Source organism: Calidris pugnax, unplaced genomic scaffold, assembly GCF_001431845.1.
Source record: "Calidris pugnax isolate Ruff unplaced genomic scaffold, ASM143184v1 scaffold225, whole genome shotgun sequence".
Taxonomy (NCBI): Eukaryota; Metazoa; Chordata; class Aves; order Charadriiformes; family Scolopacidae; genus Calidris; species Calidris pugnax.
In genome coordinates, this window is record NW_015091072.1 from 477,354 (window position 1) to 499,362 (window position 22,009).

Sequence of the window (22,009 nt, forward strand, 5' to 3'; positions counted from 1 at the left end):
TCCCCGCCAGGAGCGCCCTCCCCCGCCCATGGCCGCTCCCCCGGGGGCCGGAGGCGACTGGCGGGTCCGGGGGCCCCGCGTTGCGCCGCCCGCTGTCATGGGGGGCCCCGGGCGCCCCCGTAACCCTGGCGGTTTGTTTGCAGAGACGGCCCTGGAAGGAGGAGAGATGCAAGAGGAGGGAGAGTGAGAGGGGTAAGGAGCTCCCGGAGCTGCGTGAGTCACCCCCCTGCCCCCGCCGGGGGCTCCCGCCGGCCGCACCGCATGGGGGGGTTGGGGAGGACACATGGACGGGACTGGGTGGGCCGCAGGTCCCGGCGTTGTGGGGTGGGGTTTGAAGTGGTGCGGGAGAGGGGATTGAGTGCCTGGGAGGAGCTGAGGCACAGGGTATGTCCCCTGCCAGGCACCTGTTCCGACGGAGCCGCCATCGGTTGGGTTGGAGGCTACGCTTGTGTCGGGGAATGGCACCAGAGTTCTTCCAGCTCTGGTGCTGCAGGGGTTTGGGATTCAGGACTTTGGCCGGCATGTTTGGGGTATTCCTGATGTGCATCCAGATGTGCTTGTCCTAAAGACATAGCGGCGCTTGAACTTTTTGGTGCTTATGAGCTTCGTGGAGGCATTTTTGAATTTGACCTAACAGCCTGCGTGGCCTTCAGCGTTCTTAGTATTTTACACCAATTAAGCCTCAAAGCTTCTTGTTATTGAACAAAGATCTTGAGCAGACATAAAATGACATCGTAAATCATTCCCAAATATCATATTCAGGGCCTTTAATCAATTGAAAACTCTACACCAAATAGAAAATAAAAACTAGATATCTGGAGAATAAAGAAAATGATATTAAAAGTCAACCTGTAAATACCTGCGTATCCAACCTTGATTGTGCCTTCCAGAAACACAGCCTCTACCTCACCGTATACTTGCACGTGCTTTTATCTGTTTAAGATTAAAATGATGACCTGCAAAGAAGTATAAGCCCAGCACGTTAAGTATGTGATTCTGTGAAGTACTCTGAGAGCTAAACTCCAGATTCCTTGTCCCTTGTGAGTTCTCTGGTTCACTCGGTTGTTTATTTGGTGTATGTACCTTTGTGGTCTGTACATAGAAGGTGTTTTTGGTTTATATCAGGAGGGTACGTTGACATCTGTCTGATACTAGACTGGTGAATAGGAAGAAGGTCCCATCTCTGGCCTGTTTGTGGAAGCTGGGATGATGAAGGCACTGCAGTGGGAACGTGCTGTGGTACAGGGTTGAAGCTCCAGCCCATGTCTGGTAGTTATAGAGCAATTGGAAGGGTTACGTGCAGAGTGCTGGTAAAGTAAGTGTGAGCAGCGTTAAAGTGGGGGCTGCAAATAGGGGTGCATGTTTTCGAAATATCCTTTAGCCTAAAAGCGGGGTAGGGGAGGGACAGCTGGGGGTATTAGGGCAGTAGGTTGGTGGAGGAGTCTTATCTTTGTTTTCTGCCTTTGGAAGACTGGCTTGCTAGTGAGATTGCATGAAAGCTTCAACTCTTACACCATTTCTCCTTTTCCTCCACATTCTTATAACTTCATCACACTTCAACCTTTCAAGCCAAAAGTTTTAAGGCCCGATACCTGCTCAAGCGTGAAGACTTTTGAATGGGGAGGAGGATTCTAAGAGAGTTTAACATAAACAAAGTAGTCATCTTTTGAGAATCAGCAAGAACTTTATTTTGACTCGTGTACTTTATAAACAGAGCAAACAAAAGTTAGGTGCTCTGTGAAGTTCAGGTAGGGGGCTAGATGAAGACAGGCCACCACTGAGTGCCCTTGCCTGTGCTAGTCTGGATTTTCATAACTTGTACTCTTTAGAAAAGAAAGCTGTTGTTTTTTGTTGAAATTGGCATCTTTGTGTTTAACTCCTGAAGTCCGCAGCTGAATCCAAGGGAGTCCTGGACAACTACAAACTTTATTTGGAAAATGCATCTGATTCTTATAGGAGACTCTATGTTTTCATGGAATCAGGTTCACTTTGATGTTTTGATGTGGAAGCTAAGCAAATAAAGGCTTATTTATAAACAAAAACAAACAAACAAAACCCCCAAAACCCCAACTTGACATTCCAAACAAAAAACTCCTCTTGTTCAGATGGTGCTCAATTGCCAAGAATGCTGTTATCTCTTCACAAGTGCCCATCCTGTGAAAGAAAAAAAAAAAGTCACGTAATTAAGCATTACATACATAGGGCCTTGCTGTGGGCAGTGTACTTAATTAATTTGGCTCGGAAAAGAAAGCAGAGGAAGGAAGGTAAAAGTCTTGCCCCATCAGATTCTGATTGAATCACAGCAATGTAAATCCAGAGTAATTCAGTCAGGCAGCTGGCAGTCTGACTGCATGCCACCGTTGCAAGGTAAATAATTCATCCTTAAGTGTGTTTATTGGTTGATTTGTAGTGAGTGAGTGAGGCAGGAATACTTGGCTTTGCTGTTGCGTGAGCAATTCATAAAAACAAAATTATCAGGTAATTTGGTTCATTTAAATACTGCTTCTCTACATAGAGGAAAATTATCTTTGCATTTTGGCTCACACGCAGCAATTCCACATGTATTTATTCTGCCCTAATATACTTCTGGAAAGTAAGTGTTTCATGCTACTTGGGGCATGCTCCTCAGCTTATCTGATGATTGAGGTAGGCCCTTCAGAAACAGTATTTACTTATTTATTTAATTAGACTACTGCCACATCATAACAGAAATAGGAGACAATTTGCAGGTAGCTGCCTGAGAAACCTACAGTGCTTGCTTTCTCTAAGCAGCTTGCTCTGCCAAATGTTCTCCGAGCATGGGTTTTACCACATGTATTTTACCACTAGTTTTGCAGTATTTGTTCAGGAATTGGGTGCATCTTCTGCTTCACGAAATATTACTTTTGTGAATTTCTTTAGTTTTTGAATACTGTTTTCACGAGTGTAACAAACTTTGTCCACTAATCCTATTCCACGGAGGAACGTAAGGATCAGGATGGAAAGGGCTTCTTCAGCCAGGTGATCCTTAAGAGGTTACTGCCTCTGTCTTCAGAGGGTTATCTTTTTGGTTTCTAACTGGTCCTCTGACTGCCTGAAGTGTTGAAATGGAGCAGTGGGCACTTGACTGGAGACAGAGATCTCCAGAATCTTGTCCCAAAGATGGGAATGAAATGGGCCATAGAGAGCCGTGACATGATCTCACTCGGAAATACAGTGTCTCAGGAGCAGGGTAGTCAGATTGTTTTCCTGCTGCCTAGTCTGGTTGGATGAGAGAAGAGGATCTTATCTGTCAGGAATATTGAGTGATATTTCCGGATTTCTTCCGAGGGTGGGACTGGGGTGGGCAGAGCAGTGGGCAGCAGGAAATTAGGAGCCCTAAGTTTGACTTCTTGGTCTGCTGTGGCTGTCTGTTATCTTGGGCAAGTCTGTTTCCCTCTTTCTGCCTGTCTTTCTTCCTGTGTAACAAAATGCTAATGTCCCCTTGCTGCATCTGGGTCCTTAGTGTTGAGCTGGGGTGGAGGGACAGGCAGGGTCCAAAATTGTCACTGCTTGTGGGGTCAGACTGTCTGTGACAGTGAAAAATGATTTTTCAGCTGTATTTGCCTGGTTGCAGATGCACAGACTTCATCGTTTATGCCATGTAATGGGGTGGTTGATAATTGGGGAATTTTGGAGGTGTTCTGGGTTTGTAGTCAGTCTTTTTTTTTTTTTTTTTTTTGCATGAAGGACTATTGGGCAAGAGACATTTGAGACGGACCCAAGCCTGTGAGAGTAGCAGACACCTTCTTCCCCTGAAAATAATTTTTGGATTTGGGCAGATAAAGTGGGGAGAAGTTGCTGAATTAAGAAAGGGGAGATTAAGGAACTGTCACAGCATTAGACTGAGTCAGTTCCATGTTGGAGTCTCTTTGGGTTTAATGTTCTTTCTGTGTGTGTCTGTCTGTCTGTCTGTCTTCCTTCTCCTCCATTCCTCTTCCCTTCCCCCTTCCTCTTCCCCCCTGTGCCCAGCTAGGATGGAAGAATCTCATTTCAACTCCTCCCCGTACTTCTGGCCAGCAGTGCCCACCGTCTCGGGACAGGTAAGATCTTTGTCTTCCAACCTATTACGCTGGTCTTGCTTCCTATTAGAAGTTAGTGCATGAAAAGTGTTTCTGTTGCAATTTTTGCTCAGCCAACTGCTGTGAGAAGCTGTGCCAGGGTATTCTAAAAAGCTTTTTTTTTTTTTTTTTTTTCCCCCTTTTTTTTTTTTTTTTCTATGTGGAGAAATTAAGCTAACCTTATTTTTTAAAGGGCATACATACAATTTTAAACCACTTTTGAATCTTTTTTTTTTTTTTTTTTCCCCCCACCTGTTTAGATTGAGAACACCATGTTTATTAACAAGATGAAGGAGCAGCTATTGCCCACAGAGAAGGGCTGCAGCCTGGCTCCCCCCCACTACCCTGCCTTGCTGACAGTACCCACTTCTGTCGCCCTACCCGCTGGTATCTCCATGGACTCGGACACCAAACCAGAGCAGCTGACACCCCACAGCCAAGCCCCTGTGACTCAGAACATCACCGTGGTACCAGTGCAGTCTGCTGGGCTCATGACAGCAGGTAGCGGACTCCAAAGACTTGGGCAGCATATGAAGGGAGACTCTGGGATGGGAGGACAAGGGGGTCCTGGAGAATCCTTTTCAGATTGTAGATTATTCCTTCCCTTACTGATGGTGTGGACTGCCTTGGCATGGTTTCACTGTGTCTAGGTGTTCCACACACCCACCCTCTTTATGGAAGTTTGACTTCCAGCAGTGAAGACTGGGAATGTGTTGGGGAGGGTAAACTACACTTCTGTTTGGGTTGTAATCAAAAGTAGGTGTATAAAGCTCACTTCTGTGGGATAAGGAGGTTGAGAGTAATTAGAGATGTAGTAACTGACTTCCTCCATCTTTCTTTGTTTGCAGGTCCTGGTCTGGTGATAACTTCCCCGTCAGGTTCCCTGGTGACCACAGCTTCCTCTGCCCAAACCTTTCCCATCTCAGCTCCCATGATTGTCTCTGCGCTACCCCCTGGCTCCCAGGCAGCCCTCCAGGTGGTTCCTGACCTGTCCAAGAAAGGGACAACCACCCTCTCTGAAGGTGGTGGGGGTGGCGGGGGTGGGGGAGTTGCCCCCAAACCGCCCCGGGGCCGGAAGAAGAAACGATTGCAGGAGTCAGGGCTGCCAGAGATGAGCGACCCCTTTGTGCTGTCAAACGAGGATGATGAGGACCAGCACAAGGATGGCAAGACATACAGGTGGGGAGCGGGGTTAAACCTTGACTGTAACGTTGCATGGGGATGGGGGTGGGGGGTGTATTTAGCCCTTCAGAGGGTAGGAAGAGGGGAGGAAGAGATCTCTGCCTTTTCCCTGTAGACCCCCTGATTAAGGAATCTTTCAGCTGCAGAAAGAGTTGAGTTTTCCGTCTAATCAGGAGTGTTTGCAAGCTGGTGGGTTGACCCAAAACTAAGGATCTCCTTCTTAGTGGACAAACTTGATTTCCTGAAAATACAGATGTTAATGTTGCTGGGTTAGTTAATGACCAGGATGTTATGGAGGCTGAAACACATCCTCGATTCCACAGCCGGGCAGTATGGCTGGTGTACTGCAGGATGCAGTACTGTCTGGTGCAGCTGGAGCACTTCTGGTGTAGCCGAGCCCTAGTGTGCCCAGGTGCTCCTCAATTAGGACTCCAGTCTGTCCAGTGTAAAGACTACAAACTGGAGGCACACAGAGCAGGAAGCGAACTGTGGTGGTAGTGTCTGCTCCTGTGTGCATTGCCCCTTGTGGTCTCCTATTTCAGCCTTCCCAATAAAACAGGGGGAGAAAAAAAAGTGTATTTCTGTGCTAGGTCTAGGAGTGTTTCTGAGCCCTAGGGGTATCAGATAAGAGGGGGAGAGTTCTGAGCTCTGAGGTTGGGTTTCTGAGCTTGGAGGGTTGTGGCTTGAGTTTACAAGTAAGTGGTGGGAAAGGGAAAGATTAACTAGGAGGGAATACTTAAACAAGAGGATAAGGAGTGTGGGTGTTTTAGAGAAGGTGGGAGCTGGACGGAGCAGGGAAGTGCTAGGAAGGAATTGTGATGGTCTGTCTTAGTTGGGAAGCAGGAGCATGTATGGGTGATTTATTCTGGGGATGATTAAGATCAGTAAAAGGGAAAGTAGTAGCCCGATGGAAACAGAAACAGGAGATGGTCCCTAGCTCTTTTCACTTCCCTACTATGTGCTCGTGATCCTGTCTTAAACAGTTTCCCTTTAACCATCCTAGACCCTCTTTTTTGTACAAATTTAGTTATGTTTCTGGAATGAAGTCATAACAGTATGAAGGCATCTACACAGAATCGGTGCATCCATCCCAGGCACTGTTTCATTTTTAACTCCAGCATTTTCAAAATGTTTACGTTTTTAAATCAATACAGTTTAAATGGGTACAAAAGCAGAGCTTGGATCAGCCTTTTTCTTCTCTTACCCAATGTCCCAGTTCTTCCACTTTGAAAATATAATCAGCGTATGGTGAAGAAGGGTGGGAGTGTTAGGTAGCTTGCTATTTGTAATCCCACCATTTATTTTGGGCCTTAGCCACAATTCCACACTACTCAAGCTGCTTACAGTCTGGGTTGCTAATTAGGTTGTTAAATATGTATTTACAGGGGACACAATTGGCAGTGAACACTAGAATTAAAGCTGAACCAAGGCTTTAATTATAGCTCCTTGTTTACTTGTAAGTTTGGAAAAAAAATGCCCAAGACCAGGTGGAGTGACTCAGCAGAAACTTTATGAACATGCATAGTCTGTGTAACAGCTCACGAAAAAGACTTTGCAGGAAAAAAACGAATGAGTTATATGTAGGAACATGTAATCGGGAAGATTTCCTGTCTTCATGTTTAATCCGAGTCTGATCCCTCTGCCTCTTCCTCCAGCCTTCATCCCAAGCAGGTCTCCCTCTGAGCAGTGCTAAGGTGCAAGATAGCTAAATTGAGATTTCCTGAATACCACCAAGGAGTACTTCTGCCCTCCTTGGGATCCTCTATTTGGCTGATGCTTTCCGTGTGCAAGTTTGGAACTAAAAATAGTTGTTGAAAAAATAAAAGGAAAATGCTATCTTCTCTTAGAGCTGTGGGAGAGAAAACCTTTGTGAAACACACTAAAATTGTTTCTCCGTAATATACATATGAATAGACTTTTAAGTTTAATCTTTGAGGACTCCTGGATCCCTTCTGCATTCTAGAGGATGATTTGGGTAGTTCCCGTTACTACAGCACGCAGACGTAGCCTAGCTAAATTAAGACTGTGGGTGAGGTTCATCTACTCCTGCTCCCTCTTGAAGCTGGAGGAGGAGTTGCTTGTGGTATTCATATGTCTACATTTGTATGAGTTCACTGATTCTTATGGTGATGGATTCTTATGGTGACTGAGGACAATCTAGTCAGATGCCTGAAAGGAGTTGTACTATATACCATTTTTTTAAGACCTAATTTTTAAAGCCTGGGATTATTTTGCCAAATTTAATTTTTTTTTTTTTGGTTTTGAGTTTATTTTTGAGCTCTGTGAGCTCTCTTGTCCTGAGTGCCTGGGCAGGTGGCTGATTTCCTTAATTCCTAGTGTATTGCTGAAGACAGAGTAAGTCCTTGAATGGGCAGCACAGCAAGGCAGGCTTGGAAGGAATTGGAGCGCAAAGGTGATAGACATAATGCAGCTCATCCCATTCTCTGCTGAATGCAGAGATTCTTGCTTCAGCAAATAGCAGCTGGTGTGCTACTGTATCGTCACTAGAAGTGAATTAGTGGTCAGCTGTGAAAGCAGTGCAAGAATCTTTGCTTACTAGATTTTTCTTTGTAAGAAAAGGTGTGAGGCTTTTGCTAATGATGGTGTTGTTTGCAGATCTTGGACATCTAGCCTCAGGATGAGCTTTGGTGCTTTGCTTTGTGCTATTAGAATGCTTGCACCTGCAGGGGACAGCATCTAAACCAGTCCTGTGAAGCATTTTTCCTTCATGAGTAATGTCACTTCAGTCTCGTCTGGATTCATTGTCAGCTCTTCATTAATCTTCCCTGACATCTTTGTAGAATTTACTTTTTCCGTGGAAAATGAGATCAGCATCAAGAGCCTTTCTAGTAAGATGCTGGCAGTGTGAAAGCACGTGGCTGCTTCTCAGTACTTTAAAAGGCACTGAAGAGCCTAACTGAAAGGTTCTGGAGAGAGTAGTATTGTTTCTTAGTATTGTTTTGGTGCCTGTACCTGTGCGCTTTTAGAGTCAGTGGTGTGATGTGATCAGTGGATGACTTTGAAGTGGTTCAGCCTATCTGGGCCAGATCATTGGTTCTCCCTCTCTGACAAAACAGTTCTCAAAACAGTTTCTTCTTTGCAAGAAGAAGAGAGCTCTTTATAGGCATTGCTTAGTTCCAGTATGAAATTTGTAAAGGCTAGCATGAATACCAGTTTATAGTCTGGAATGGTTTTGCTAGCTGTGCTTTGGAGCGTGGGATGACAACAGAAAAGCTGGAGGCTTGAGAAGGGTCTTGCCATCATACTGTAACCAACGAGGTCTCTGTTCCCCACTGCTAGTTCTGAGTTTCCTTAATTTCACTAAGTTGTTGGAACAGTGGGAGGTTTGGGAGACAGTAAGTAGTTGAGAGACATAGGAAGCTTCTGAGGTAAGTCCAGGGTGAAAAAGTGCACAGAAACCTTAGAAGGCTTAGCAAGAAGCAGAGTTGAGCTGTAAAGTGTGAAGAAGCTGGATGGATCCCCTCTTTAGTGAGGAAATTAGGCCAGTTGTTTGAATATAGCAGGTGGGCATCTTCTCAGACATGTCTCATTTTAAGCCTTTTTTTCTGCCCTATACAGGATTTAGTATTGCTGTTTGGTGAGCTTCCCATGGTTTTGAATAGATTTGAAATCTGATGGCTATGGCTTTTGTAAGCCACATAGTTAAAACTATGGTCAAATTTGGCCAAGTTGTAAGCTTGGAAAAAAAATGTGTTAAGCATGCTCAGAGATGCTTTATAGTTTGGTAGTTGAAATATGCAAAAATTATATCCTCTTTGATATTTCTTGAAGCTTGCGTGGCTCTAGGCACTGGCCAGACTGCCTATCTCCACAGAAGAGATAAGTGTGCTCAAACCTCTCTCAGTTTCTAACCCCTCTCATGAGGCTGGACTCCATGTGTACTCTCTCTGCAGTGATGAGCATCTTTCAGACTAGGGATGAAGGGCCAAGCATGCTTCTCCTTCAGTCACAACTGTTCCTCCTTCTGCTTAAGAAGGGAGTCTTTTGTGACCAGTGTTGACAGTAACCTCCACCTTGGGAGGGGCACGAGGGCAAGGTGCGAGAAGACGCTGCTTGGTTCAAACATAGTAGGGATGAGAATGAGATATGGGCTCAGCCTAGAGCTGGTTGTGTCCAGGAGGTCTGGAAACTTGGTAGAGCAGAGATGGGAATCAGAAAGGAGGAGAGAGAAGAAGACAAGATCCTACAAACTAGGGAAGGCAGCAGAGGATGTGATGGGGAGCCTATTTACAAGGGACTGATGGCACAGAAATAAGCTAGGAAGGGCCAAGACTGAGGGGAGGAAGAAAGAACCAGATCTTCTAGGGGATACCCAGAATTAGCAGAACAGTTGAGGGCAAGAGCATGGGATGTGGACAGACAAATAGAAGCGTGGGGGAGAGGAGCCAAATGCTAGGTAATTGAGGGAATAAAACAGAGAAGAGCCACTGCAGTAGAGGATAAAGAGGCTGGGGCATGTGGGTAGAGAGCTTGGGCCTGGGTCTTGGTGCAGGAGAGAGGGGATTGCAACAAGCTGGAAGGCTGAGGGCAAAGGGGAAATTAAGTTTGAAGTGTCAGGCAGAAAGTTCAACCACATTCCCTCCAAAGCCTAGAAATATCAAACCAAATCTTTCTAAATTTTTGCCGTGTCTCTGATGTCAGCACAAGAATGTGCCCTCCTCTGGCAAAGAACCTCATCTCCCCCTCTCAGGCTAGAAGAAGGTGACAGACTCCCGTTGCTATCATGTATCGCCCTAGCTGCAGTGGCAGAGGTCTGTGCAATGGATCTTAAGATTGCTGATGACCAGCGTGGGTGTCAGTATGATGCCACATGTTGGAATTTCTGTTTGCTTTTTTTAACAAGTAGTTCCGTGAGCAGCGGAACTAATGAAGCCTGGTTTCCAGCGGCTCTCTCCTGTGTGGATTCTCTGATGTCTAATCAAGGGTGAGCTTCCTAGCCTTTCCCTCAGCAGGGGGCTCCAAGAGGGTTCTCTATTCTTTCCACAGCTGCATATTTTTATGAGACTTGTGTTGACGTTAAGATCCTTACCCCTTTTCCAGTTTTAGTTGAAATTGGCTTATGATCTCAAAACTCTGAGGACAGGTGCATGTGCACATCCATATATACACATGCAGTTTGTACACATAAGCTTTGCTTTGTATATGAATGCTGTGCTTGAAGGTTAGAAAATGTCAGAATTAAGACTGCATGCCTCAAGATATAATAAGGTAAAAACTTGCATTATGTTAAGTTCTTTCCCTTCTGCCAAGATGATGTAAGTGTGTGTGTATGTGCACACACACGCTCCGCTTCCAAGCAGAAGGAATTAACAGTAAAGGTTCTGCAGTCATGAGATTTAATTTTGGCACATGTTACTTGCATCTCAATGGAATGAGTGTGTGTGAGGGAGTGAGGGGGGCAGTTACAGTTTCAACTGGGGAGAGAGAACTTTGAAACTATTCTATGGCACTTTTTATCTGTTCCCACTTTAATTTGGCCCTGTTGAGTCAATGCAGTTTGATGCCATGCTTGATTATCTGATTATAGGTACTGTGTACATGATGGCCTGTCAGTGTCTCCTGCATGTTTACTCAGAGAACCTGAGTGTTTTACAAAAAAAAAAAAAAATATATATATTTTGACCTCGAGTTGCAGAATTGAGAAGGATGATTTGGGGAAAGCATTTTACTGCTAGTCTGAAGAATTGTAGGTGACGCTTGCCTCTGCCGCAGGTTTGCTATGGTATCCCACAGCCATGTGGTTCAGGCCTGCAGATTATCTTCCCTTGAAGCGTGTGCAAGCATGAGTTAGGTCTAGTCTTCAGTGGATTTGCATTTTCCGCATGCTAAAAATGACCACAGACAGTTATCCTGAAATAATTAGCATTTGGTGTTCCCAAAACAGTAATCTTTTCTCAAGTATGATTTAATAGCTCTCTGTTACACGTCAGAGCCTGTTTTCCTTTGCAGAAGTGTTGCACCACATAGGGTTAGCATAGAAATCTATAGTAGGGGTGATTTGAATGTATACGATATGAATTTTCCTTTAAAGGGAAAAAAATGGTCACAGGTATCAGTTTGGTCACTTGGAATTGGTGGGTATGTCTTCTGTCACTCCCTTCCCATGGCAAAAATAAACCAGGGACTTTGTGGGGATAGCTGAGTACTTAGGGAGCACTGATAGTTCTGCGATGGGCAGAGCAGATGAGTGATTGTGCTTCAGGAGGTTGGAATTGCATGTGGTTGACGAGGCTTGAGGCTGTACACAGAGCGGTGATGAAAAAAACTGAACACTTGCTTGTTAAGTATCTGTCTGTGCAATATAATAAGGATGCAGTTCTGTGGAAACAGTCAATAAGGCTGTATCAGAGTGCACCTGCATTGCGGAGCCAAATTATGGTGGCGTAGATGACCTTAATTCTGGCGTTTCCAAATTTGCTAGTGCTTTCTCATGGGCCTTTTGTATTCTTTTAATTTTAGCTTTTGCGTGTTATCACTATACTAGGAAGCCCCTTGTTATGTTTTATTGTTTTGCTGATCTTTTTGCTAATGGTGACTGGTTTCAAAAATTGGTAGGCAAGGTCTTAGGCCTGATGTTGTTCAATGATTTGGAGGTCAACAGAAAGCCATGGCTGATCATTAACAGGTGGATAGCGAAAAAAGAAAGAGAAGGAAGCTTTATGTGGTTCTTAAACTGCAACTATTCAAAAAAAATGTATTTTAGTATAGCGCAATGGAAGACTTAGCCTTTTGGGTGATTTCTCCAGCAGCCAGGGATTGAGACCTAGGTGTTTGAACACAGTGGAAAACAATATCAGACTAAAATGTCCTGTTGGATACTAATGAAAATCTTTGATCTAAAGATAAGGAATATGGGGAAACAGTATCCTGGAAAGCAGTAAGACTTTGAGGAATTAAGTGACATCATATGAGCTCCCAGTGCGAGGCTGTGATGGAAATGTTGAAAGTGTAAATGCTGGAGTCATTAAGATGATGGGCAATTTGTGAAGCATGCTGAAATACACACAATTCTGGGTCTGGTGTTTTTAAAAGATCATTTGGAAAAATGGAAAAAAATGCAGGAATGCCCTCAAACCAGAGAACTGGACAAGTGCTATATGGTGAGAACATTTAAAAACACTTGCTGCCTTGCCAGAAGAGTATGAGTTTCTACAGCGTTATCAAGCCACGGAGTGACTGAAGGACTGTGGAAATGAGTTGACTGAGATCTGAGTGTAGCTGATAGATTTGATATTTTATATGCCAGTGGGGTGAATTGGCAAATGGAAGTGTAGTGCTAATTTTTGAATAGGAGTTGATGCTGGGTGTAGAAGTATGGCAGCAGAGGTACAATTCATATGCTTTCATTTGGCATCTTCATACTCACTGGGTTGATTTAGGTCTTATCTGGGTTTTCTAGCTGTGTATCTGAGATGTTAGTTGTGTCTCCTTTCCCCCACCTCTGACAAAATATTAGCAAGAAAATGTTTAACTTCAGCTTTAAAAAAAAAAGGGGGGGGAATGCGAGGGTTAAATTAGAATTTATCATGAACTGTGCATCCATTATTACGCTATGCTTGCATTAGTTACTTCATTAACTCTGCATTGCAAGGACAGTACATTTCTTTCCTTGCTAAATGAACTGCTGACTCTGACAGCCTAAACTTATTCTTGTCGTCTAGTTTAACTTCAGACTTTTCCGATTTGATTTTTTTTTTTTTTTCTAACTTGTGGTCCAGCTTGTATTTGTAGCCTAACAGAAGGAGCAAGGGCTCAATTAACTTCTAAGACTAACCTCAGTAGATGCTAGGAATTTGAATTCTCAAAGCCATATAAAAGCTTACGTAGTTTTCACAACTGTCATACTGATTAATTAAGCACTTGATTGAAAAATGCTGTTAATCCATGTTAGGCAAATTTTACTATGAGCTGGTAGTTCACATGGTATTTTATCTCATAACAGCATCTGATGAATGAGGCGGAACATTCCATGAAAAGTGGGGAAAAAAATATGGCATGCCGTGCCACAGAGTTGTAGTTGCTATAAGCATCATTTTGTTTATGACTCATCGTGATGACTTTCATATGGGAGCAGAATTAGAATTGTACATCCACCTTTTACTGGCATTTCATGATTTTTGAGGGTGTTTCTGTCTAACATGAACATTCTCTGAATGTCTCACTTTATTTCCCTATAAAAAGAAAGGATTATAAACATTGAAAGAGCTTACTTTTGATCTCTGGCATATGCCTGGGTACTAATTTAACTATTTATATGAAGAGATACACCCCTGTGTTATTAAGAATATATTCTCCTAGGCTGTCTAAATTTGCAGAGCCATAACAAGCAGCTTTAGGGATGTTGTGTCACGCTGTCAATGGGAATGCTGCAGTCATTTCTGTTACTTGCTCCCAGAAAGAATACAGTGGAAGTAGTGGTAGTTTAGAATCACAGTGGGGAGAAAAGATTAAAAATGGATATTAAAAACAGAAGGGGGAAAAAAATCAAATTATTTCATGTATAATGTTTTTCATGCTTAGCCAGGAGCATTCCCAGCTTTTCCTCTCCCCAGCCAGGAGAATTTCACTGAAGTAGAACACTGAAACACTGCTAGTGTCAGATGCGATGTTCTCAACCTACCACATCATTATCCGTATAGATTTAACATTTTTTTAATCCATATTTGCCCACTAGAGGGCTGATTGCATCTTCTCCTTTAATATTTGATGTTGTCTGAGGCAGAATGCGGAGCCCTTAATTAAATGGATCATTTGTTCCCTTGAAAAAGCCTGATACCACACAATAGAAAACTCTCTGAAATGCAGCTTTCTGCTGTATTCCAGGGCTTTTTTTTAACTCATAAGGCTCATGAATTTGTTAATGCTACATAACATTCTTGCCCTCTGAGGGCTGATGCTAATTAGATGATTGGAAAATGAGTCCTTGCAAGACTTTCTTTTTAAATGTTGTTTGAAAAACAATACCGGAATGTTTACAGCTGTTAAATTCAGACAAGAGGTGTTTGTGGGTTTTTTTGGGGGAAGTGTTTTTGCTAACAGTCAGATTTATCTTCCATTTTTATGCAAGTGCTGGAGAGGTTTTGAAATACCTTCTTTATAATTTCATTTTGAAAATGGAAAAGGACATTCAATCTGTTTCTCTTCATTAAAGTTTATTCTAGGGAATTTCTGACCTGAAGGCAGATACCTGACAAAGCAAATAAGTAAAGGAAAGGATGCACAGAAGTTATGGAAAATAAAGTAGATGGCTTCATGGCACTACAGATTTAGTGCATGGGCCTACTTAGACTCGATGACTTAGTAAAGTTCATGAATTTTTCAGAACAGACTGCTTAAAATATAGTCATGTGTACAGCACAGAAGAGATTAGTGTCCAGCACTGTATTTAGGCTAGACCAAAACTTCTAGAAAGATAGTTTTAGAAAGGTAGCTTTTTTAGAAAGGTTCTCTCAGATAGCTGGATTCTCAAAATACTGATTGTTGGGGCCAAGTGATTGAGACCATACTATAGCCTCCAAACATTGTTCCAAAGATGCATTATTCTCATGGTTGGAAAGATCCTGTTTCCTCTTGGATTTTTTTACCTTCTCCTGTCAGTTACTGTTTTTAATTATACCTTTCTTGGCTCATTAAACAAGCCCCTAGTAATTGATATTTTTCTTCCTGCATAATTTATATGGGTATTGACCAAGCTATCTTTTAAGCTTTCCTCCAAACCTAGATAGACTGGGCTCAGTGAATCTTCACCGTGAAGCTGATTTTCCACATGCCATCCTTTAAGTTTGCTAAACCTGGCCGAGTTTTCTAATAATTGTTGACTACCCAGACTTCAGAATTAGACATGCTATGGCAAGAATAGCAGCAGCATTCCTCTTTACCAAAATGATACCTGCTGGTCCCCTTTGTTAGCCACATTAGCACAGCATCGCACTGGGAGCTTGTTCTCAGTTGAACGGTTCCTTATCGGAGAACTGATATCGTGGAGCAGAGTTCAGCTGAGAGTAATGGAAGTGAGCATCTGCTGAGAAGGAGCTTGATAAAAGTTATGCATGAGATTATGCCATAATTGCTTGCATTAGCGACTCGGCGACTCAGAGGTATTTTTCAGTTCAGTATTCACCTCAAAGTTCTTTCTAGCATCGCTGCTTTCAAGGATATAATCCTCATCCTGCAGGTATGACTTGGCAACTGCGAAATGCATATGCTGTATTCAAGTCTAGCTTAAAACATTTCAAAAAGTCTGGAAGAAACTGCACAAGCGTTTGGAGATGTTGTGGTTTATAAACCAAGAGTTATGTTTTTAGAAGATGATTCTGATGTTCCTTTTTTATTCTTGGAATCTCTAATAGGCCTAGGGATAAACAGCCAAATTGCTTCTCTTTGTTGCCTCCAGAAGGGACTGTGGTTGGTGTGTGTGAGGGGGGATTTGTGTAAGGATGCGTTGGCTTGCGGGTTCTGTTAGGCTTTGCAATTAAAGTGGATTAAGAGAAAGATGAAGGTAGGAAACGTGGGAACAACTGTTAGAGATGGTAATGAATGTAAAAGAACAACGGTGGAGAGGACAAAAGGTGTGTGCTAGAGTGCTTGCTTAGGGAGGCCTTGCTTCCAGTTAAATAGTTTAAAATAAAACTGTGGCTTGGAAGGGCCTGTGGAAGTTAAGGTAGGTGCTGGATAAATATTGCCTACATTACATAAGCTAATCAGACTGCACACTTCATAAAGCTTCTGGTTCCAAAGTCAATAGTCACAATTAGTGGATAGAATGAAGTGTCCTCTTGGGAGGAGATAGATATGGGGAAGAGCAGGGTCAACTCTGTGGCTTGTAATACCTGCACAGACTTTTGTCACTGAGCAGTTTTGTAAACACTTCAGGAAATTCCCAGACAAAAACATAAATCAACCTGCTATGAAGTTTGAATTCGTGTTAGCCAGACTTCTAGGTGGCATTTTTTTCTCTTAATTGTGACCTTGGAAGTTCCAAGGGCAGGTTCAATTTTGTCTTGTTTAACTGAAAAGTCTGCAAATGGAAAAACTGAGTTCAGAGAAACCTTTACTCTGCCCCTTGGTTGGCACATGTTTGGAAAAAAAAAAAAAAAAAAATCCAAAAAAAAACCTCTAGTAACTTGTATGCAGCGTTTATCTCTCTGTCAAATTATCAACCACAAAAGCTTTTACCATCTTGAATTGTATAACATTGCAAGCTTCTCTTAACAGCCTGGTGTCATGATGGAGGAACAGTTTTTAACAGCAGCATCCATAGCAGATAGATGCCAACTGCTTCTTCCTGTTCAAAAGAGTCTGTGTGTTACCAAATACGTTTCTGATCATTATGGGAACAGATGGGTCCAAACTCCCAGACAAAACATTTTGCATCACATCAATAAGGTAGAAATGATGAAAGCCTGTTAGACCAGTGAAATAGCACTTTTGATATCCAGAGTATCTTTATGAGACCCACTAGGAAAGGAGCAGTGTTGTTATTTTCAGCATTTTTTTATTCTAAATACTCGAGTATCTTCTCCAAAAATGGGAGCAGAGTTAAGTGGGTTTGGTCATAACTGCTTTTGCAGACTTTGCAGTACATGAAATTAGCTTTTATTGTGAAGATGAACCTTAGCCTGGGATTTCAAGGTTTTCCAACTTTTTTTTTTTTTTTACTGAAATAAATTATAGATGAACAAAGTAGGTTTTTTGTCTGGGAATTGTTATTCCTGTCTCCTTCGGATTGCTGTTGGAAAATTTTGAAAGTGCTGCCCTGTCTCTCTTGTAAGCCTAATCATAGAACAGTTTGGGTTGGAAGGGACCTTTAAAGGTCATCTAGTCCAACCCCCCTGCAATGAGCAGGGACATCTTCAACTAGATCAGGTTGCTCAGGGCCTCATCCAAGCTGACCTTGAATGTTTCTAGTGATGGGGCATCTACCAGTGTTCCAGTGTTTTCACCACCCTCATTGTAAAAAGTGTCTTCCTTATATATAGACTAAATCTACCCTCCTTTAGTTTAAACCCATTTTCCCTTGTTTTGACCTCTTAGATTCTTCCAAGACCTTTACTTTTCTGGCTGCAAGGAATCATTTGGTTTCGTTTTCCCTTGTTTTGACGTCTTAGATTCTTCCAAGACCTTTTGCTTTTCTGGCTGCAAGGAATCATTTGGTTTCTTCTGCCAGCTCCTGGCTTAAGTTTGTCCCCCCGGGACTGGAATACTTGCAGCCGAGCGCAGTGCCCAGGGTGAAACCTCCCCAGAACCACATAGTGGGAAAATGTCCCTTCTTCACTCATTGTGGCAGGCCCTAGCCAGTTAGAGTTGGTACATTTTGGGGCACTGTCATATTGGGGGCACGCCGTGTGACGCTGTCTCTTCCCCTCACCCCGGGTTCCCAGGTGCCGGATGTGTTCGCTGACCTTCTACTCCAAGTCGGAGATGCAGATCCACTCCAAGTCCCACACGGAGACAAAGCCACACAAGTGTCCTCACTGCTCCAAGAGCTTCGCCAACAGCTCCTACCTGGCCCAGCACATTCGCATCCACTCGGGGGCCAAGCCCTACACGTGCAGCTACTGCCAGAAGGCCTTCCGCCAGCTCTCCCACCTGCAGCAGCACACACGGTAAGGGCCAGAGGAAGGCTCGGCCGCCCTCCGCACTGCATGTTGCCGTCACCCCAGCATGCTGTGAGCACCCCTCAGCGGGCGACTGCCTGGGGAGACCTTGCTGTTTTCCGCAGGCTGGTGGGGGTCTCAGAGGTACACGATAAACCGGCAGTCGCGGTTATCCGACAACGTGAGACTTGTCACTTGCTGTGAGGGGCCGGGTGTGCACAGAGGCTAGCGCTGGCTCACCCTCAGGGGCGCCTGCGGTGCAGTTGAGGCTTTCTGACAGAAGGTAGGGCTGGTTGTGTCAGAGCCAGAGTAGAGCGGGCGTAAGGGAGGACTGGTCCCTGTCGCCCCCGCGTAGTTCTGCCAAACGTCTCAGTCCAGGCTTGCAGCCCCCCTGCTCTTTCAGCCGTAGACTTCCCACACACAGCTCTGCCAATGCCCCTCAGTCCAAACTCTATAGTTCCTCTCTCTGGATCCTCCCCCGGTGCGGACAGACCATGGTCTCTTGAATCCAAGGGGAGCACGGTTTGAGACCCGAGCAAAGCTCATGCCGTGTGTGGAGTTCCTCCACGTAGCAGATAGCTGTGGTGCTGTCCCACCCCCTTTGTGCCCTCATTCCATCAGCACTAGCCAGATGGCGGTCGTGTCCAACTGCTGCTGCTCCTCCTCCTCTTCGGCAGGATCCACTCCAAGCTCCACACGGCGATTGTCAAGCCGCACAAGTGTCCTCACTGCTCCAAGAGCTTCGCCAACACATCCTACCTGGCCCAGCACCTCCGCATCCACTCGGGGGCCAAGCCCTACACCTGCCGCTACTGCCAGAAGGCCTTCCGCCAGCTCTCCCACCTGCAGCAGCACACACGGTAAGGGCCAGAGGAGGCTGGGGGCCTGGCCCTGGCCCCCCCGCGCTGCCGGCATGCACCTGTGGAGCACGCGCGCCAAGCATGCGGGGGGCGGGCGGGGGACGCGGCCGGCTGCGCCCACAGACGGAGGTGACCCACCAGAGTGGACGGAGTGGAGGCTGCGCAAGAGACACTGACCACGTCAGGGCTGAGGTGGGCACGTGCTGTCCCTGGGGGATCCCTTGGTCTTGCACCACCGCGGGGGGCACAGAGAGAGAGAGCGATAGAGAGAGAGGCATTGGCCATAGGGGATCCCAGCCTGGCACCGCGGGGGTTGGACTGAGTGTGTGGAAGCTTCTTCTGGCATTGCAGGGGGACAGGGACAGATTAACACTGTAGGTGATCTCAGCCTGATGATGTGAAGGGAAAAGTGTCGGAGTGTCTATCCTGAGAAGGAACAGAGCTGTTTTCTTGGTACTGCGGAAGCAGGAGAACAGACTCCTCTTGGCCATAGAGGACTCCTGAGCTTGGAGTAGGGGGCCTGGACCTCCAGACCCCTTCCCAACCCATTTTCAGGTGTCCCTCATGCCAAGTTGGGCAGGCATTCGTAAGCTCTTTCTCCTCAGTCCTAGTCACTCTCTGAAATCTGCTTGACTGCCTATCTTCTCTAACTTCTAGCTGGACACAGGAGCTGGGCAGAGCTCTCTTTGTCCAGAGAGAACAGCATCTGGAGGCAACATCATCCCCTTCCCTGCTCTCCTGAGTGGCTGTGAGATTTGATCGCAGCATCAGGCCCTGGCAGTCTGCCCTGCCTGCCTGCTCACTGCCTCCCATTTGTGCTCTTCCTTCTCAACAGTATCCACACTGGGGACCGACCCTACAAATGCGCTCACCCTGGGTGTGAAAAGGCTTTCACCCAGCTTTCCAACCTGCAGGTAAGGGACTGGGCTTGTCCTGCTCACCAGTGGTGGTGGCAAGGGCGGCTGTCAAGTGGGAGGAGAGACTACTTGCCTGTAGTAGAGGAGATGGAGAAATTGGGGCAGCTGGGAAGAGAGTGAAAGAATACAGAAAAACTGTTGAAGCCCTGGGTGGGGGAGAGATTCCTGGCTTTTGTGGCACTAGTGACCCAAAGAAGTCTCATAAACAATCTCATCCTGTGAAATTGTAAACTTCACTTGAAAGCAGTGAGACCTTGGTAAAGCTCCTCCCATCTGTTCTGCAGAGTTTTCTAACTTAGCTGGGACAGGATTATTGCTTATTGTCACACAGTATAAAATCTGAGAATCTGGTTGGGTTCTTGGTTTCTTTTACAAGAAAATGGAGGGCATAAGAGTAGGGATTCAGGAAAGCAGAGGTGGTGTGTCTTGTTGCAGTATCCTGGAGGAGGGGAACCGCAAGGCATGCCAAATGGCAGAGCTGTAAATGCCTGCGAGCAGTTAAAGGAGATCCTGCCCTGAAGGGCAGTGACAGATGTGGGTAGCAAATGTGTAGTGAGGGAGGAGAGGAGAGAAAAGGAAAAGACTGCGAAAGGGTTGTGTGGAGACTGAGAAGATGGGGGTTGTGGGGAGTTAGGAGATTGTGCTCTTCAAATGCCTAGTATGCCCAAGAAGAAAAGGCATCTGTAGGGAAAATGTGGTGGGCTGAAGGGAGAAGCTCTGTCCCCTACACTAGGAGCCAGGTGTACCTCCATCAGCAGACAGGGCCCCAGGGAGCTTGGGTCCTGGCTGGAAGGGAGTGTCAGAAGGAAAGCCTTCTCCAGTATTAATACTCCCTTCCTTGTGCTTGCTTTCTCCTTCCTGCGCCCTGCTGTGTCCCCCAGTCCCACAGACGGCAGCACAACAAAGACAAACCTTTCAAGTGCCACAACTGCCACCGTGCGTACACGGATGCCGCCTCGTTGGAGGTACACCTGGCTACACACACGGTGAAACACGCCAAGGTCTACACCTGCTCCATCTGCAGCCGGGCCTACACCTCGGTGAGTGTTTGCTGCCCTGGGGGGGGTAGCAGAAGTGGACATGCTTCCCGGGGAGTAGCTCCTTCGGGTCCAACAGGAGCAGCCCCCTGAGCTGTTGTGTCCCTCCCCGTTGGCTTTGGCGAATGTCATCCCCTCCCCTCACGCCCTTCTTCCCGTTGCAGGAGACGTACCTGATGAAGCACATGCGGAAACACAACATCCCTGACCCACAGCAGCAGGTGGTTCAGGCGCAAGCCCAGGCCTCTCAGCAGCAGCAGCACTTCCAGCCGCAGGGCGGGGGGGCAGCAGGGGGCCCTTCTGGAGACACTAACCAACCCAACCCTCCCCCCCAGTGCTCCTTTGACCTGACTCCTTACAAGACTTCAGAGCATCACAAGGACATCTGCCTCACTGTCAGCACCAGCGCCATCCAAGTGGAGCACCTCTCCAGCTCCTAGAGAGACCTCAACCCAGGGAGCAGAAAGCCTCTTGTGCATAGCCTGCGCCCAGGGGCACCGCTTTGTTTAGCGGCCCTCCTCGTGCAACAGTCTCCGGCCTCTCCTCCTGCAACAGCCTCTTCTGGCCGTGTAACCCTGTTCATGGCAGCCCCTTGAACAACAGCCTGTCTCAAGGGGGTGCTCCTTCTGTGCAACAGCCTGCCTGGTAGGAGGATGCTTCCTTGTGCAAGAGCCCCTTTCCTGTGCTGGGATCACTTCCTCATGCAAGAGCCCCTCCTTTCAAACCCAAAGAAAGGCCCCCGTTTTGCCTTCTCTCTCACTGTAGAATGCGTATGAAGGGGGGGTGCGTGTTGAGACATGCATGGTGGATGGGATGGAGAGACGGTCCTTGTGCGTACAGGGGCTCGGACACACGTTTTCAGCAGGCCACAGAAGAATGTGGCAGGGTTCACAGCTGGATGGGGTTTTTTTGAGGATTTCCTTGAGTGTCTAAGAGAGAAATATCCATTCCTGTCCCTCCTGCTTGTGAAAGGGAGGAGGGGTCGCTTGTCCTGCCCCAAGGACTGGATGGGAGAAACCTCCTTCTCCCCAGTGGAAGGTGAGACCAGTGGCAGGGCGAGGGGGGAGAGGTGAGGCATGTTCTCTGGGCTGGACAGGTGCCTACACTGCCCGAGGGCTGTGGAGTATTGCACTCTTTCTCCTCCCTCGGTGGAGAGCAATAGAGAGGAGTCTGTCCGAACTGGCTGCTGCCTCTCTCTCCCAGCTGTCTGAGCAGCACGATGGCCGAGGCCCTGTAGGAATGTGGGTTCCTGCTCATTGCTCTTCCTGCCCGTTGTGGATGATGTCCTAGCAGCTTGTACTCCTCCTCCTCTCCCTC

The 22,009-nt window shown here is 46.0% G+C and overlaps 1 protein-coding gene across 12 annotated transcripts; it reads left to right on the plus strand.

Moving 5' to 3' along the window:
• The first annotated feature begins 107 nt into the window (after nt 1-107).
• Nucleotides 108-22,003, plus strand: ZNF384 (zinc finger protein 384). 12 transcript variants are annotated; one of them, XM_014957263.1, is made up of 11 exons: nt 138-192; nt 1,126-1,315; nt 3,991-4,061; nt 4,340-4,580; nt 4,928-5,258; nt 10,129-10,206; nt 17,663-17,887; nt 18,556-18,738; nt 19,574-19,652; nt 20,537-20,695; nt 20,857-22,003. In XM_014957263.1, the coding sequence occupies exons 3-11, from the start codon at nt 3,996-3,998 to the stop codon at nt 21,130-21,132; spliced, it is 1,638 nt and encodes a 545-aa protein (XP_014812749.1). In that variant the 5' UTR covers nt 138-192; nt 1,126-1,315; nt 3,991-3,995; the 3' UTR covers nt 21,133-22,003. The 12 variants fall into 12 exon arrangements, with proteins under 12 accessions (XP_014812748.1, XP_014812750.1, XP_014812749.1 ...); XM_014957259.1 differs by having other exon boundaries at nt 3,995-4,061; XM_014957260.1 differs by lacking the exon at nt 138-192 and adding an exon at nt 290-1,040 and having other exon boundaries at nt 3,995-4,061.
• Nucleotides 22,004-22,009: the final 6 nt, after the last annotated feature.

What these genes read in the sequence shown, in the direction of transcription:
- ZNF384 (XM_014957258.1), top strand. Translation starts at nt 3,900, where the DNA reads ATGTTCTTTCTGTGTGTGTCTGTCTGTCTGTCTGTCTTCCTTCTCCTC. An exon ending in TCTCTGATGTCTAATCAAGG is followed by an intron (nt 10,207 to 17,662) that starts GTGAGCTTCCTA and finishes CCGGGTTCCCAG; the next exon opens with GTGCCGGATGTGTTCGCTGA. An exon ending in CCCAGCTTTCCAACCTGCAG is followed by an intron (nt 19,653 to 20,536) that starts GTAAGGGACTGG and finishes TGTGTCCCCCAG; the next exon opens with TCCCACAGACGGCAGCACAA.